Below are 16,369 nucleotides of genomic sequence, written 5' to 3'. Positions count from 1 at the left end.
GGATAGGTTTACCTGAAAAGACAATTTGCAATAGTTTGCAAAGAACATTTCTAACATGGAGGTAAGTTCTCATCGATGTTTATAAGATTGTTTTTGATGATATTTAATTGGTGGATTCCCTTTTTTATCAACTCAATTTTTTTAGATTATTTACAAGATCAGACATTCTACACCCTTATTTGGAAGAAATTATTATAAGAATTTTTTCAAAATGTGTTTTTCAATAAAGACATTGAAGAATAAAAATGACAGTGTAATTTGCTATATTGGTAAGATATGCTAGTAATTAGAGCGCTAGTTACCATGGTAAGGATCTATCTGGTCATCGTCCACCTCAGGTTCTTCCATCTCATTTATCTCTTTTTGTTTGTCATTCTTCTGTTCCCCACTATCCTCATCATTGTCTCCACCTTGAGGTGTTTTCTCGTCATCTTTCGCCCCCATCTGCTTCTCTCCTGTCTGTTCACCCCGATCCCCTTGCTCTTCCTCCAATTCTTCGCTTTCCTCTTCTTCATCTTCCAAATCACTTCCACCCCAAATCTGAAAGAAGGTTTGGTTTTTTGGTCACAAAAAATTATGATAGGCTGGCAAAAATATAGTAACAAATTAGGATCATAAACCAGTACAACTAAACAAATTACTATCAAAATTGTTAAAAAATAAACTGTAAACGTTAACTTAAAAATGTAATTTTACCTGCTGATCCAAAGTTTCAGCTCCTTTATCAGTATCTCCCATTTCTTTATCTGGTTCTTCTTCATCACTATCTTCCCCACTACCATCTTCATCTTCTTTCCTTTCGACATCTTGTAATTTTCCACCAAAGTCGTCAGACATCTCAATTCCTTTTTCTTCTTCCTGTGAGATAAATTCAGTTTTGTAAAACACAACTTTTGTCTAATTGTTAATAGGGAAGAACTAAATAATTTTTAAGTTAGCTAAATTATAAAATGTTATCTTTAAAAATATATCACTTTTACATTTGCATCTATGCTGGGTTAAATAAAAAAAAAAAAAAACTATCAAACTATTGATCATGCATTCCACCATACCTTGCAGTCTTTCTCCTCCTCCTGCTCGTGCTCTCCTGGTTTTTTGGCATCCTCCAGCTGATCCTGACTCTCAATCTCCTCTGATACATCCTTCTGTCCCTCCCCCTCTCCCAGACCCATCCCTCCCTTCGTTGTCTCCGTTCCTTCACCATCCTCCTCTTCCAACAGCTCCTCCGGAATTCGGAAACCCTGCGGAAGGACAAAACAGATTGAATTCTAACGTTGTTTCGTTTTTCTGTTTTTAGACGTTGGCACCGAGTTGAGTAGACTCGAGTAAAGAAACACTCGACTCGTCACATCATTATATAATTATTGTTATCCAATTGCGATGAGACACTATACTTATTACTGACTTTTCTTGAGAAAGGAAGAAGTAGAATGACAGTTACTTAATTAGAAACTAGAAAGTGATGTGTTGGCAAGACTGATTTGGTCCGTTCAAATTAGTGCCAGTTTTGTAACTGCAATTCTACTTCTTTCTTCTAAAGTAGCCCCTTGTAGGGGTGAAATTATCAAGTTGATTGTGTTCCGAACTTTCTTTGTGCTTTCAACTACCTAACACTGTTTTCTTAGGTAAGTTAGTCGTTTATCCATTCCTTCTTCAATATTGTTATAATGTATTCCTAAGCAAAGTGCTTTTTCCACCAAAAACCTACATGCTTTTAAAAACGTCCACAGTCCATACAATCATTACAAATCAAAAGTTACAGATCAAATAGTTTAACATATCTGTAACAGCGGAATAAAGGAGACACTATTTTGGGAGCTAACTTTTAAAGGTAAACAAAACATATTGTCTGTTTTGTGAATTAATAGTGTAGTAAAACAAAAAGATTGCTAACCACACAGGCTAAAAGTGTCTTTTCAACCCTCCCCCATTTGACCTCGACCATTTAACTAGAAACATTTGTCAAGAATGTCTCTAAACCCTATGATGAAACTATTACCTTGATTGCGAGATCAACGAACAGTGTAAGAAGTGAAGAACACAGTTGAGCAGATGAGTGGAGAGCTGATATTTGTTGAGTAATGACAAACTGTGCCAGTAAACTGTACTGTTGCAACAATGGTACACACTGCTTCAACCTCCTAAAACACAAAACATATCAAATAATTCATATTGAAACAATTTTAGAATTTAAAAATAGAAAGGATTTTTCAGCAAATACCCTTGTTACATACACAACCAAACCTCAAACAATAACAATTGACTGCCTATACCTATTCCAATCCAAATTAATTTTCAATAAATTATAACTAATTTTCTTACCTAATTTTTAAATTTAACAGACATTTACTTTTTAGCGAATTTCCCATATAGGGAATAAGCTATTACCGTAGTACTCATGGAAAGAGCTGGACCCGGGACCGATTTTTTTTTTCGTTTTGAGGTCCCTAGAGGCCAAAAACACCATCCGTTCAAATTAATATATAAATGTTTTTAGGGCACTGTGGTATTTTGATTTACTTAGTAATATATATATATGTGTCCGTTAGCGAAAAATGATCCGATTTTGATGAAATTTGGTACAAACGTGTAAACCTACGTTTATTCGAACGAGTTCGCAAACCAGCATGATCGGACCATGGGAACGGGGGTTTATGGGGGCTTTTATGGGGTAAAAATGGGTTTTTCCAATTTTTGACATAAAAAACATAAAATTTTGCAATTTCTTTCCAAACTATTTTGTACAGCTTAAAAAAACAAACAATTTAGTATATTGAAGCGTTATTATGCGCCTAATAGTTACGGAGAAATTGTTAATTTAAAATTCCCATGTTATTCTTATGGAAAATAAGTAAAGTTGTAGTTTGCTTGTTTATTAAAATATTTTGCCCAAATTTGGAAAATGTTTTAATTTCTTACTAACTATTAACATTTTACATAAGAAACACTTTTACCCTCCCTGTTGCAGCAAACCTAATTATGTGTTGAACTGATTCTATTTAAATAGGGAATAAATGTGATATTTTTAAGAAGACATTTTAGTGTAAATCCAATCAGGCAAATGGAAATTCGCTTAGTCTGCAGGTTTGCTGCGGCGGGAGTTTTTTTTATTTGAGAAGAAACAAGTAAATGAAATGACCAGCCACTAAACCAAAGTGCTTGCTAAAGGTCAATGGCATAGAATATAATTAATAGCTCACCATCTGCTTGGGCCATCTCCTATGCACTGAACGTGAAGTCTTTGCACATCTCTGGTAATTTCTGATAGCTTCAAAATATCCTGTTCTTTTTTCAAAACATTTAAAATAGTCTCCTTCAAGTGGTTCTCGTAAAGTTTGTCTTCATCTTCACTTTCCTGCTTCTCCGATGTTTGCTCACTATTTTCAGGTTTCTGAACAACGCTTTTGTAATACTCTTGAATCGAATACAAAACTTTGTTCAACAAAGTTTGAACCGTCCTCCCATCTTGTGTGATTTCACTTCCAGTACTCTTCAGTTTTTCTGTTTCAGCAAGTTGATGATTGAACCATTCCAAATACTTATCAATCTTTTGTTGCACATCAATCCAACAACGTACGACCGGATTGATGTCGTTTGCGTTTCTCATCCTGAATACTTCTATGATACCATTCAAATCTTTCTTTATATCAATGAGATTCGCACAGCCGGTTTGCAGTGTGTTCAAATCTTCAAAGCAAGAAACAACCTCAAAATCTTCGCTCTCACAAGTCTTTTGGAAGTTTTTCAAAAATAACGTGTACTTCCCTTTTTCTTCAATTAGCGATTTACACTTTCTGGCAGACTTGGTGACAGATGTCAACTTAGTCTTGACTCTGCTCCAGTGTTCATCTCCTTTGAAGACAATGGTTTCAACACAGTCAGGAATGACAGTTGTTACTGTTTCGTCTATGACAATCACATCTTGAGCTTCTGGACAGGTTTCTATTAGTAAATGAAACTGGAGTGCGCAAAAGATTATATCTTCCAACAAAGAAACCATGTCATCCTGAAAAAATTCAAAGTATAATGATTGCTTTTATGTCATGTTTATTTCCTGAATATGAATGATTTATTCCGTTAAATTTGCTACAAAGTACAAAGTTTACATTTTTTACCATAATATTAAGTTTACAACATAAAATAATCAAGAACAGAAAAAATTAAGAAAGTTGTGAATTAATGTTGAATTATACAAAAACTAGCATAACGAACATAATAAACTTATAATTCCGTAGCTAGTTATAATTAATTGGTCTTGTGGAATCAGCAGACATAGACAAACTCTGCCTGTGCATTTGCTGGGTTGCAAATAGTCTTTAATGACCTAAATTTGTTAATTCGGGGATCCAAACGGAGATTGAATAAAAAATGGGAAAACAGATTTTTTTAAATTTTTCTTGAGGATGAAAGATATGCAATTGACATGAAATGAGTGATAGATAATTTCTGAGGGAGCAAATTACAGTTGGTTCGGCCAGGAGCTGTGCACAAGGCTGGGGGGTTGGTGGGGGAGGGACAGCACAGTACAAGGGTCAGGTCAAACAGGCCGGTAATCAGCTGAGATGATAACATCGGCCTCGCCCGTTCCTATATTTAGAAGGAATTCTTTAACCCTGATTTTAAATAAGTTGAGAGAAGGTGAATCAAAGATGGCTAAGTCATTAAAATAAGAGCCGATGTTACGAAACAGTATATGAGAAATGTAAAAGTAGTTAGTTGAAGAAAAAGAATAATTTTTTGTAATGTAGTGATACCAACTCTTGAAGACCTTGTGTTGTGTGAATATGCAAATCCATGGAAAATGTTATTGTAATTTTTGAAAATATGAATGAATATATTTTTAATGTAAATTTGGCGAATAGAAAAAAGGGACGTTTCCTCAAATAAAACGACTGACGGGAATCGTCTGCATCTTCCAAATCCTATTTTTATCATGGCAAAATTGTGCTACAAACAAGATAGTTATGGTATTTCTTAATTTGCCTTTAGTCTTTGAAGTTTTTATACAGTAAATAAATGTGCCTATCAGGCAAAGTTTGTGCGGCTGAGGACAGTCGTACTATGAAAGTTCATAAAGTGTAGAAATATATTTTGCTGTTAACATTATCCATCACAAAACAAATATGAGAAATGTGAATTGAACACAAACATGTCCTAATACCTGTATATCAATTTTGACCACATACTATATTTCCACTGCTCTTACAATGATAAGAATTTTCATACGACACTCAGTACTTTAAGTTTAAAGTCATTAAAGTATTTTTGGTGATGCTGAGTTAATAATGTGATGGAAAATGTCCGTAATAACCTCTTAAACAAAATACACTCAGTAATCAGGCCAATTCAATGACCTGAATGTGTTGGATTAGCCAGACTTAGTTTTATTAAATAACCTCAAAGTGGCATTACATTTAATCATAATAACTCATAAAAAAACAAAAAAACAGTAGAACATACCTTTAGTTTGTCAAGGTCAGAGATGTATACATCCTTAGAGTTTGTCTTAATAAAGTTGAGCTCCTGAATCAGACATCGAAGTACAAACAAACTTGTCACTGACTCGCATATGTTCTTTTTCTGATCGTGACACATACCCTGTCGAATAAAGAGTAATATAAATAATGAACAATTTGGTATACTGTTAATTACTTATAAATAAAAAGTATTGCACAAGAATTTTGAAACTCTAAAACACAGTAAATGTTAAGCAACTTGTAAACACAATTTTTTTAAACTTTAATAAGGCCTTATTAAGTGAAAATTAGGTTTTAAAATCCAAACAATGAAGAGAATAGACTGAGTTAAGTATTTTCACAAACAAATTAAAAAGTATAATAATTTAAGTTAATGAATAAAAATATATGTTTTATTAGAAAAAAATATGTAGGCCTAAAGATAATGCAACACTCTCCCAATCTGCACCCGATAACCCAGCATATGGGATATCTCAGGAAACTAAAAAAGATACATAGAACTCTACGCCGGAGTACAATACCATACTCGTCACTTTTCCAGTCCAAACTTAACCGCGTTTGCGGGACTGTACACTATCAACATTTGCAATTCTCTATATTTGTTAATTTTACAAACCATCAGATGGTTGGTGAATCCTTTACATCTGTCAACAATAGCAGGTCCGAGATCCTTGTGAGGTTTGGCCAGTGCTGCCCTCAACTGGGACAGGTATGCGACAGAGTGAAGGAAATGCTCGTCACAACCTCGCCACGCCGCGGCCAACTCCTTGTCAGCAGATCTATAGGAACAAGATAAACTCTTCAAACTATCAAGTTTTGACAAGGAAATATTTAAAAATACTCATATAAGTTATAAATTTAAATATAAAATTGGTCTGTTATGTATTCAGTAATAAAATATGGTATAGTGTTATGGGGTAATACTGAATTTGCTAAAGAAGTACTAACAGCACAAAAGAAAATCTTGAGAATAATGACTTTAACACTGCCTGGGACTCTAACATCCTTAAATAATATATTCATTCCATTACCTAGAGTCAATCTGAGCCAGTCCAGCCATCACGTTGAGTGGTTGATGTTGAGTGAATGTGTCTACCAGAGACTTGGACCCGACGACTAGTCCTGTCCTGTAGCTCAGTCCTAGGTCTGCCAATCTGTGGAACACGTCTGTGAGTGACGCTCGTTTACGGTGCAACACACTACGCGCTGCCGAGCGTTGCCGTTCCTTGCTGAGTGTACGATCCACCTAACATTAACATTTAAGTCAACATTCAGGTACAGGTGTATTTATACGTTCTGGTGTATTTATTTACAATAGACAATAGACACTAGACATCACGTACATACAATGTTTAAAAACTTGACTCTGTGGCCTTATGACATATTAACTGAAATATATTAACTGTAGCATGAAAGCTGTAAATTAAGGACCGCAAACAGTTCTAACCACATCCAAGCAAGATATTTAAAATCTGACTCCAGCATCTTATTCTATATTTGCCTGAACTTTATTCTTGCCCATTCTGACCCTTTTGCAACAATTAGTTTTACTGTGATAACAATTTTAGTGATAGTTTGGACACCTCCGTTAAGCTTGACTACATTCCCCATCATTTGTTCACAGCTACTGTGATGAAATTAATGCACAGGGAACTGACTAGAATTGAATTTGGTGAAATGTTGAACACAAAGTTAATGTCGGATTTCAACAAGCTTGCTTGGCAGTGACTGGAACTTGTTACAGACATTAACTGACAAACAACCCTCGAACTAGTAAACGTTGGATCGTTTTTAGCTTTATGGCACATAAAATGTACCTACTTTATCTGCCTTATTTCGAGACAACACAAAACATATCCATAGGAACATTGTGCTTACAATAGTTTTCCACCAGAAAATTTTACATCTTTACAAGTAATTATTGATTTGCAGTTATGTGTTGGCTACAAAGTCAACTCACATCTTCTGTGTTGAGCAGCTGACCAACTTCCTGCAGCAGTTCCACCACTTGTTGCAAAGCTGAGATATTTCTAGGAAGAGGACAGTTGGCTACACTGTCCCGACACAGCTTACGAGCTCGAGAAAACAGAGAACGTTCCTTTTCTATCGCATCATTTGAGTTCACTTCTTCGCTGTCTGGTGATGCATTCTAGAACAATACAAATACAAGTTTTATTTTGTTGTAAACTAATAGCCTTAACTATCGATAGAACCTCCCATTCCCATAGTCAAGTTGTGGTCAGTTTAGGAAAAACAATAGTTTCAATTGATTGACACTAAAGCTGATGTAAATTACTGATTTCTGTCAAATACACAAATTTTAGTAAGCGTATTGTAAAATAAAGCAGCTTTAATGATATTATATCAAATATCAATGTACTACCTCAAAGATAACTAACCTCATCTGAGACCACAGCAAAATCATGAATATCTCCAACAGTTGCTTAGATATTATACTCATTTTCCGTGGTCACTGTAAACTTCTGATCATCTCCCATGGTCGTTTAAGGGATCATCATCGTCTCGCACGATCACAGAAACGTTAGCATGATAATTCGCAATCCAAAAGTGTGAATTTTTCATATTGCACGATCTTTGCAGACGTGTCGGATATCATTATTTTCATAGACTCTTGATGATTAATTCTCCATACCGATACCAATGTCCAAGCATTGATGGTATCGAGAATTGGTTAAGAGAATCAACAAATCCCTAGCAGGAATATATGATATATGCAGAAATCACTTATTGTATATGATTTACCTCTATCGCAAGTACAGGAGCCACGTACAATGAAGCGTTGACAGTCACAACTTTGCCTTGGCCTGACACTGGATCTAGCCTTGTCATTGCCGAGGTGGCTGGTTGCTTCAGAACAGCCTGTTAACAGCAATCAAATAATTTACATAGGAAAAAATAAATAAACAAACAAAATACCAGGGCTCACACTGCACACTTTCAGATTTGTGATTCTTTTTCAATTGTCTCAAAGTTTTAGTTAAAATTTTAATTTGGTAATGAATTTTGTAGAATATGACAACGTACTAATTTTTTTCATGTTTTCTTATTCACCTCATATTCTCGTATGTACTTGAAGAGAGTGCGATGAGTCTTGTCCACCGTCTCTTTGACTGCCCAATAGTTGATATCATTCCACCTCGCAATTTTAACAAAATCTTTCAGTTTTTTCTCCACAGGTTGACTGAGGTCTTTAATTCGGCGTTGTATCACCCGGTTGAATTGAGCGTAATACTGGTGGACGTTCCAAAATATGTTGGCCTGCAACTCTGAAAAGAAATCAATATTTTAGTTGTACATTTCATTGTCAATATACTTTTATTGTGTTTTTGTGATAGAAGAATGTAAAGTTCCACAACATTGAATACGGCTACGATACAAGATCTAGAGCATTGGTTTGTTATAAACGGCCTTCATTTAAATACTAGTAAGACGAGTTTGGTTCATTTTAGAAACTCACAGAGTAGGGAAGGAGAATTTAAACTAAGAATCAGCAGTAATGATGTGAAATGCCAGAGTTCAGTAAAGTTATTAGGTGTTGTGTGTGACCAGAACTTAAATTGGTGGGAACATACAACACAAAAGCAACATGTGTAAAATACCAAATAAGTAACTAAATAAGTTGTTCTAAGTAATTACCAAATATTTCTGGCAAAGTAGGTCTGGTGTCAATTATCAAGAATCTAATAATAGACAGAGAAAAAACCACTTCAAACATTGCTACTCATCCTTGCACATTAAAATAAATATACTTATGACAGCAGCAATCTAGCGTAGCCCCAACCAATCTCTTAATGCAAACAACTAACATTTAGCTACAAGTGTTAACTGGACAGCCAACTATGTTTACCTCCAAGATCTCATCAGTTACAACAACAACAAAAAAAGCTGCAGCAAACCTGCAGACTAAGTATGGATTTATATGACATTATATGGATGTGAACAGATGGGTTTTAACCACTGGGAACAATTTTAAAAAATCGGTCCTGGATCTAGGTCTCATGGGAACTAGGGTAACAGCTTATTTGCTGCAAAATAATGTGTATAAATAAAGAATTTCTCTCTCTCTCTCTCTCTCTCTTATTTCCTATATGGGAAATTTGCTAAAATATTCCCTACATGGAAAATTTGCTAGAATAATAGATTAATCAGAGCAGATTATTACTTTGTCCATTATTGAAGCAGTGGAAGTGAAACGTGAAGAGCAGGTCTAGTCTTGTCTGATACTCGCCCAAACAGCTGGTCTCCATAAACTGCTCCAGTACAGGTGCCAGCTGACCAGCGTCGTCTGACTCCTGGACCAGACTGTACAAGTGGAACCACCACTTGGTGACCACTCCGTCACACAACCTGTGGGATACAGTCATATGAATTACTAGGATTCTGCAAGTCCCTGATATTTTTGAGTTTGTTTAAGGAGTTAGGAATCATTTTTTGTACAAGCTTGGGTCAGGTTGAGCCGAGCTTTTATATTTTAGATTGCAGAACGCATCTTCAAAGATACGGGATTGTAAATTGTAATTTATACCAAGATCACAAGTGATGTTCACGGTTTTTGCTGCCACCGTAGATAACAATGATGATGTTGCCGTGAGAATATATTCTTGACTTTGCCGTAACTGAGGAAGATGTTCACAATTTTTTCTTAATTTTCTTGAGTAATCCAGTTAAACCTTGCCACTACAAAAACTCCTAATCAGCCACTTGGAATTCCAATATTACGTTTATTTAAGCATTGATATACAAAATTAATAAAGCCCTCTTTTTGGCATAGTTTTTGGAAATTCACCCAATCTTCAAATTCTCAGATAATTCCTTTTCCATTATAAATATAGGAAAAAATGATTACATGAATCAGATTGTCCTTTACATGCTTAATAATCTCAGTTCAGGGATGCTTGAAAAAGCAAATTTTTATTGAAGTTCTCATCACATGAAAGATCTATCCTATTTTTTTCGCATATAGGTGGAGGCACATCCTTATATGAGCCCTGAAACATTGGGTTAGTTAGGTGATTAGCAGTGAACTAACCCAGGCTACAGGATAGAAGTCCACTACACTTGCTGAGCTCCAATCATAGTTTACTTTATAATACCCATTAACAGAATGTGGTAAACAAGATCATGAAATCAATTTCCATTTTCTAAACTTACCTCATTCTAGCAGATTCAAAACAGCCTTTCCACTGAGACAGCTCAAGCTTCCTCCAATCTAATATTTGCCTACAAAACAGAAAATATTTCAGTCAGAGGGGTATTTTTTTACAGGTTACCAGGGCAGTTTTGTGTAAGAAAAGGCTTTAGGCTAAAATTTAGATTTGAATATTGAAGAGATAACAGATAGATTACCTTAAAAGTACAGGTAAACTTAAGGACACACAGAAGATAACACATTATTTTATTTTGTCCCTTGGAGAACTTTTTCAAGACAGCGAGAGTTCAAAAAATGGTTGCTACCATGGCTGTAACCTGCCTGTTGTCTGGGTATAAAAAATAATAGCCACTCCTTTTGTTAACTTTCTTGGGAAAAGTCCTCCAGTGGACGAAATACTCCCTAAACAAAAGGATAATCAATAAACCTTTAGCTCACCTAGTAACAACATGTGCGTGAGGTGCTAAAGTGACTCCGGCATGAGCGTTCTCCTCCCATTCCTTCAACTTGGTCAGTAGCAGCTCCAGACCAACGAGGAACCTAGATACGGGGCTGTGTGAAGGGAACAATTCAACTCTTCCAATCACCATCATAATCTGTACAACAAAACATGGTCAGTAGTAGTTCTACACCAACAAGGAACCTAGATACTGGGCCGTGTGATGGGCAGTCGTCATTTAGTTTTATAGCCATGCATGTGCTTTAATGTTTTCCTATCATATTCGTATTTTGTGTTGTATATGTACTATTTATTAAACCTTGACACAATGAAAATGAAGAATAGTGGTTTGGTTTAGTGTACTACGCCTACACACCCAACGATGGAGTGATCTCCGAAATGGCCGTAATGCTATAACTTAAGACTGTAAGTAACCTATATATAATTTCTACACACAATCTGCCACACTGAAAAATCATAAACAAATTAAATGTAAGTCTTAACCATTGATTTTAACTATTAAGTTACACAGGTCTTAGTATCTTTTCTACAAAGCTATCTCAGTCAACACCGAGTTTTGCTCTGAACTCACCTGATTCAGTGTCGGATGATCCGGCCATTCACCAAGCAGCTCCTTCACTCTTCTTTTCAGTGACTCAACAATGGGAATACACAGTTTGACTTCGTTGATATTTGCATCGTGGTAAAAGTCATAATGTCTCCTCGAACAACTGCCAACAGAGCCATGATTGGCCGCCAAGTATATGCTGAGACTCATCGCAGGAGCTAGTTCAGGGTCAAGGCTATTGTCACACCCTGCGTACTGTGCGTTCAACAACACAGAGAACAGAGTCAATCTCTCCATAAAAGAAGAGGTAAAGTTTGGTTGTTCCGGCTCTACAGGAGTGGCCCAATGTGTGCGTGTGTGTTTTGTCACAATTGCTGAATGGATTCTGTGGATGTCTAGGATGTTTTCCAGACTAAGTTTGAGGTTTGAGTCTAAATTAGTGTCGTCTGACTCGGCGGGTTTCTTCTGCTCCAAACTTGGTGGTTCTAGGTCTGCAAAGTCTTTGTCTCTGTATGATGGGAATAATTTTCTCATTTCGATAGCGTCTTCCTCTTCTTCCGTCAAGTTTTCAGGTTTTCTTGGTCTAAAAAAAACAATAGTAATTTTGTAAGACAGTGAGTAAGGTTAAGTGACCACACCTAGTTTTGAATGAAAATAGAAAAGATGACTTCTGTTTTAATATACCAATAACTTAAACATTTCTCATGCAGCACCCTGTATTTTATGCTGCACTTAAGATTAAAATAAAATTTAAAGTATTTATTAGTTTTGAATTTTTTTCATAAGCCTACTTGTTTAAAAGCTACATGTTAAACTTTAGTGTAGGTGGCTCATATTGCATGATAATTAGAAAAAATAATACGGCTAGCTGTGAGGATAAAGTCCCCAATTTTTTCTCTAAATCTAATAGTTTTTGAGACCCCAACGATGATACAGTTATGTTGACTCTGCATACCAAATCCTGTCCTTGACGGACATACAATGGAGAAGATAAGCGAGTTTAAATTTAACCATAAGAGAGGCTACAGCTTAAACAGATCAGAATAAATAAATATCAAACAACTGTGTATTCAACGCAGAGGTGAGAGAGAGAGATGGTAAATCAAGTGATAAAAGGTACTCTTGAGGGCAGGAGAACATTGGGAAGATCAAGGATGAGATGGATTGACGGAGATAGAAAGGACCTATGAACTGGCAGAGGACAGAGGATCCTGGAGGCACATGGTTGGCGAGGCCAAAGACTGCCTTGGGTTTCAATGGCCACAGGAGTAAGTATGAAACTCACTTGTTGATGAAGAACTTGCCCTCCTGTTGTTCCTTGAGCTCCTTCTCCTGCTGCTGTTTTCTCCAGGCTGCAACCAGGTGGTCCAGGATGACTCCAACACAGCTGATCTCATCTCTGGTGAGACTGCCTCTCACACTCACCATGTTCATCACCTCCTCTAGACTACACTTGGCCAGTCTGTCAAACAAACACACAATAGGCCATGTCATCGGAAAAGTGTTAGAAGTCTTTCATCATCATACAAGTTTATCACTGATTAGCAATTTAGTTATCTAGCAATGACCCTTAACATTAAAGCCAGCCTCCATTTACTTGTCCAAAACCCCAAAATAGAGTAATCAAGCTGCACACTGTTTACTTTTGCTGAGACTTTTTTATGGAGTTTTAAGGATGAAAAATCACAGGGCTTAAGCTAAGAAAGAGAGAACAGATACACAACTCACCCAAGAAACGAGTTCAAACTTTGAATTTCAAAGTAATTGATAGCACAAAAAATGTTCACAACAAATTGATATTTCAACTCTCAAAGGGTTTTGATCTTCAGAAGGAAGTAGTACAGTGCCAAACCTTTGGAGGGGCAATATATAAATACATTTTATTGTAAACTAGTTGAGTTCCTTAAAACTGTTTGGAACTCTTTTCTTAGGTTAGGTTTGGATAGGTGTGTTGTATCTGTCCCTAAATCCTTATAATTTATCATGTATTATATTTTATAAAATGTCCTTAATTCTTGTCCCATATTTTTGAATCTGACATAAATTAATTGAGCTTTGGGACAGCAGTAATGTGTCTGTAATACTGTAAGTATAAGCATTACCATATCCAAGTGTGCCAACTTTACAAACCTGAATGTTTCATTGGACACAGTTTCTCCCTCCTTCAGTTTAGGTGTTACAGCAGCAACTATAACTTCTAGAGTACGAACGTCTGTACACATGTCCACTAGATGTAGGGCTGCAGCACAGTCAGGTAGAGGGAAACGCACCAAAGCCTTCATCAGTGGCTCTACAGGTATAGGCTGGTTGGCGACAAACTTCTTCACTGCTCCCACCATCAGGGACAGGCCATGGCTTATCTGTCACAACAAAATATTTTAATTTTTGAATTTTTTAAGAGAGAGGCCTCTTTAAGGCCCGCCGCACATTGGAGCGAGGCGAGGTGCAGGCGAGGTACAGGCGAGGCGCGGCTGATTCTGTAATACACGTGTTTAAATGGAGCACCGCACATTGAGCAGAGGCTGCAGCAGGGTTAAGGAAAACCCTACCAGGAGCCATAAATCTTTTTCATCATTCTCCTACCTTTTCTGTGAAAAAGGTTTGCACCAATGGCAATAAAAGATAAAGAATGTTTGAACAAATTAGAGACATTTGTATTCTGGGTAAACTTTTCTTTGATGGTGCTTGTCGTTGTAATAGAGGTTGTTAGTTTGATCATGGAGGACTCAAAGCCATTTATACTTATGCTTACAAATAGTTATACTGTTTATCACAATTTCAAGATTATACAGTAGGCCTAATACAACTTGCTTTCTTACAAAAAAACATATCAATGCTAATCTATATATTAATTTGAAACTGATTTTCTTTGTGACAGCTAATTTGAGAGAACGGCTGGGCGTAGAAACTCGGTAGAGGTGTCTAAAGAAAGGTCTTGGTCTGTAGATGAGCCATCAAAAGAGAAACATGGTGAATTCCCTTGGGGCTCTGCCCCAGTGGCCCTTAAATTCCCATCCCATGTTATTCTTATGGAGGAAAACGGGGTTTTTGTCAAAGCTAATTTGAGAGAACGGCTGGGCGTAGAAACTTGGTAGGGGTCTCTAAAGAAAGCTCTTGGTCTGTAGATGAGCCATCAAAAAGGAACAAAGTAAATTTCCTTGGGGCTCTGCCCCAGAAGCCTTTAAAGTTGCCTCTTCAGATTTGTTTACATTACGACCATATGCATAATTCGACACTACTTTTTAACGAAACAGCTGTTAATTTGAATTGTGATTTATTGAATTTGTCAAAATGAAGTACAGTATTTGCAATGGGGTTTAAAATGGATTTTCTTCTGCATCGTGTCATGTTTTGCAATATAATGTTCTATTACCAAATCAGTGGAAAATATCACAGTAACTCTTAAAATTATTTATTTTGGAGTTAACTTATATCTATTGTATGGGTTGGTTTCTGCATTTTTTACCACTTCTTGGAGATTGTACGTAGGTGATGTTGGCATATTGCATCTGTAAACGAAACTTGGGTTGGTGTAATTATTACAATGGAAAAGAGCGAGAAATCCTGCACAGTTTGATTTGGGCTAAAATTAAAACTGAATCAACACTGTTCTACATTTATTGAGCAATCATTGAAATAACCGATTTGCAAACAACTGAAACATAGAAAAAGTCATAGAACACAACCAAGTAGAAGAAATAGAAATAATGTTTTTTTTTTCATTTATAATCGTTATCATAGACAACCTAATGCGGCTATGCGAGGGGGAAATTTGTAGAAAACACTAAAAAAACAAGATCATCTTTTTGAAAAAAGATAAGATTACAAAAGATTTTGATTATTTCCAACTGTTGTGTAGATTGTGAGTATTTCCATAATCTTTGAGTTGCCTGTAATGCTTCGCAATTGCTCGAATTCGAGCAACAGGTACACTAGTATTGTTAAATACACAAAATTATCAGTAAGAACAAACTACTGGTATTAATTTTTTCCTCAATACACAACACATTTTAGCCATAACATACCTGAGATATAGCGGATACCACAGGTACGACAACGTCCGGATACCAAATCCCGTATCTCTTGGATAGTGTATCCACGGACATATGTAGTGAGGTGAGAAGTGATTCAGCGCGAGCCACTGCCTCCTGTATAGTCTTGCTATTAGCTTCACACACACAAGCCTGTAGTGAGGCTACTGTAGCCTCTACACGTTGACTACTGCCTCCTCTCACCAGCAACACCATCAACTGCTGAATCTCCTGTGGAAATGTGGTTTAACCATTTATAATATTGTACAACTGGCAACCCTATTGAAGCTTAAGTTTGAAAAAGATTAAGAGTATGAAAACACAAAAGAAATTGTTAATTTGATGAAGGATTGGGAAGCTAGGGGAATGAATATTAATCTATGTAAAAAAAATTGATATAAAGAGCAAAATTCTACGTTATGATATAAATTTCACCAGAGAGGTTTATTTTTGGGCATTTTATTTCTCTATCCATCCAGACTTTAATCAAGGATATATCACATGTAATACAAACATAGCTAAATAGACCTACTTGTATCATAGCCATAGCAAGTAGGCTTAAATAATTACACAGGGCAAATGTTCAGTATTTAAAAAACATCTCACTTCAACACATGTTACCATGTTATCAGTCAAGATAAAAGACTTTGCTGAATGAACACTACATGAATATATCAATACAAA

The 16,369-nt window shown here is 36.1% G+C and overlaps 2 protein-coding genes across 3 annotated transcripts in view; one reads left to right on the top strand and one right to left on the bottom strand.

The window, feature by feature from the left end:
* The window catches only part of LOC128988157 (protein FAM177A1-like), a 37,281-nt gene extending 29,853 nt beyond the window's left edge, over positions 1 to 7,428 (top strand). The window contains exon 6 of the transcript XR_008490338.1: positions 7,410 to 7,428. The gene's annotated coding sequence lies outside the window, so the exon portion shown is untranslated. The remainder of the gene's footprint in view (positions 1 to 7,409) is intronic.
* LOC128988155 (midasin-like) overlaps positions 1 to 16,369 on the bottom strand; it is a 64,693-nt gene that overhangs the window by 18,865 nt on the left and 29,459 nt on the right. For both annotated transcript variants that reach the window (XM_054409384.1, XM_054409385.1), the window contains exons 16-33: positions 15,680 to 15,916; positions 13,785 to 14,014; positions 12,940 to 13,116; positions 11,679 to 12,237; positions 11,086 to 11,243; positions 10,650 to 10,718; positions 9,661 to 9,845; positions 8,550 to 8,764; positions 8,241 to 8,357; positions 7,438 to 7,626; positions 6,509 to 6,723; positions 6,094 to 6,256; positions 5,461 to 5,598; positions 3,201 to 4,006; positions 2,000 to 2,141; positions 1,053 to 1,241; positions 697 to 858; positions 303 to 540 (exon numbers count right to left, since the gene is read on the bottom strand). In XM_054409384.1, coding sequence (XP_054265359.1) covers positions 303 to 540; positions 697 to 858; positions 1,053 to 1,241; positions 2,000 to 2,141; positions 3,201 to 4,006; positions 5,461 to 5,598; positions 6,094 to 6,256; positions 6,509 to 6,723; positions 7,438 to 7,626; positions 8,241 to 8,357; positions 8,550 to 8,764; positions 9,661 to 9,845; positions 10,650 to 10,718; positions 11,086 to 11,243; positions 11,679 to 12,237; positions 12,940 to 13,116; positions 13,785 to 14,014; positions 15,680 to 15,916 — 4,189 coding nt within the window. The remainder of the gene's footprint in view (positions 1 to 302; positions 541 to 696; positions 859 to 1,052; positions 1,242 to 1,999; positions 2,142 to 3,200; positions 4,007 to 5,460; positions 5,599 to 6,093; positions 6,257 to 6,508; positions 6,724 to 7,437; positions 7,627 to 8,240; positions 8,358 to 8,549; positions 8,765 to 9,660; positions 9,846 to 10,649; positions 10,719 to 11,085; positions 11,244 to 11,678; positions 12,238 to 12,939; positions 13,117 to 13,784; positions 14,015 to 15,679; positions 15,917 to 16,369) is intronic.

Source organism: Macrosteles quadrilineatus, unplaced genomic scaffold (genome assembly GCF_028750875.1).
Source record: "Macrosteles quadrilineatus isolate MER2022 unplaced genomic scaffold, UCM_ALF_1.0 Scaffold_2__2_contigs__length_208266976, whole genome shotgun sequence".
Classification (NCBI taxonomy): Eukaryota; Metazoa; Arthropoda; class Insecta; order Hemiptera; family Cicadellidae; genus Macrosteles; species Macrosteles quadrilineatus.
Note: the sequence above shows the minus strand (reverse complement) of the source record. Positions and strands in the feature narration are given on the sequence as shown.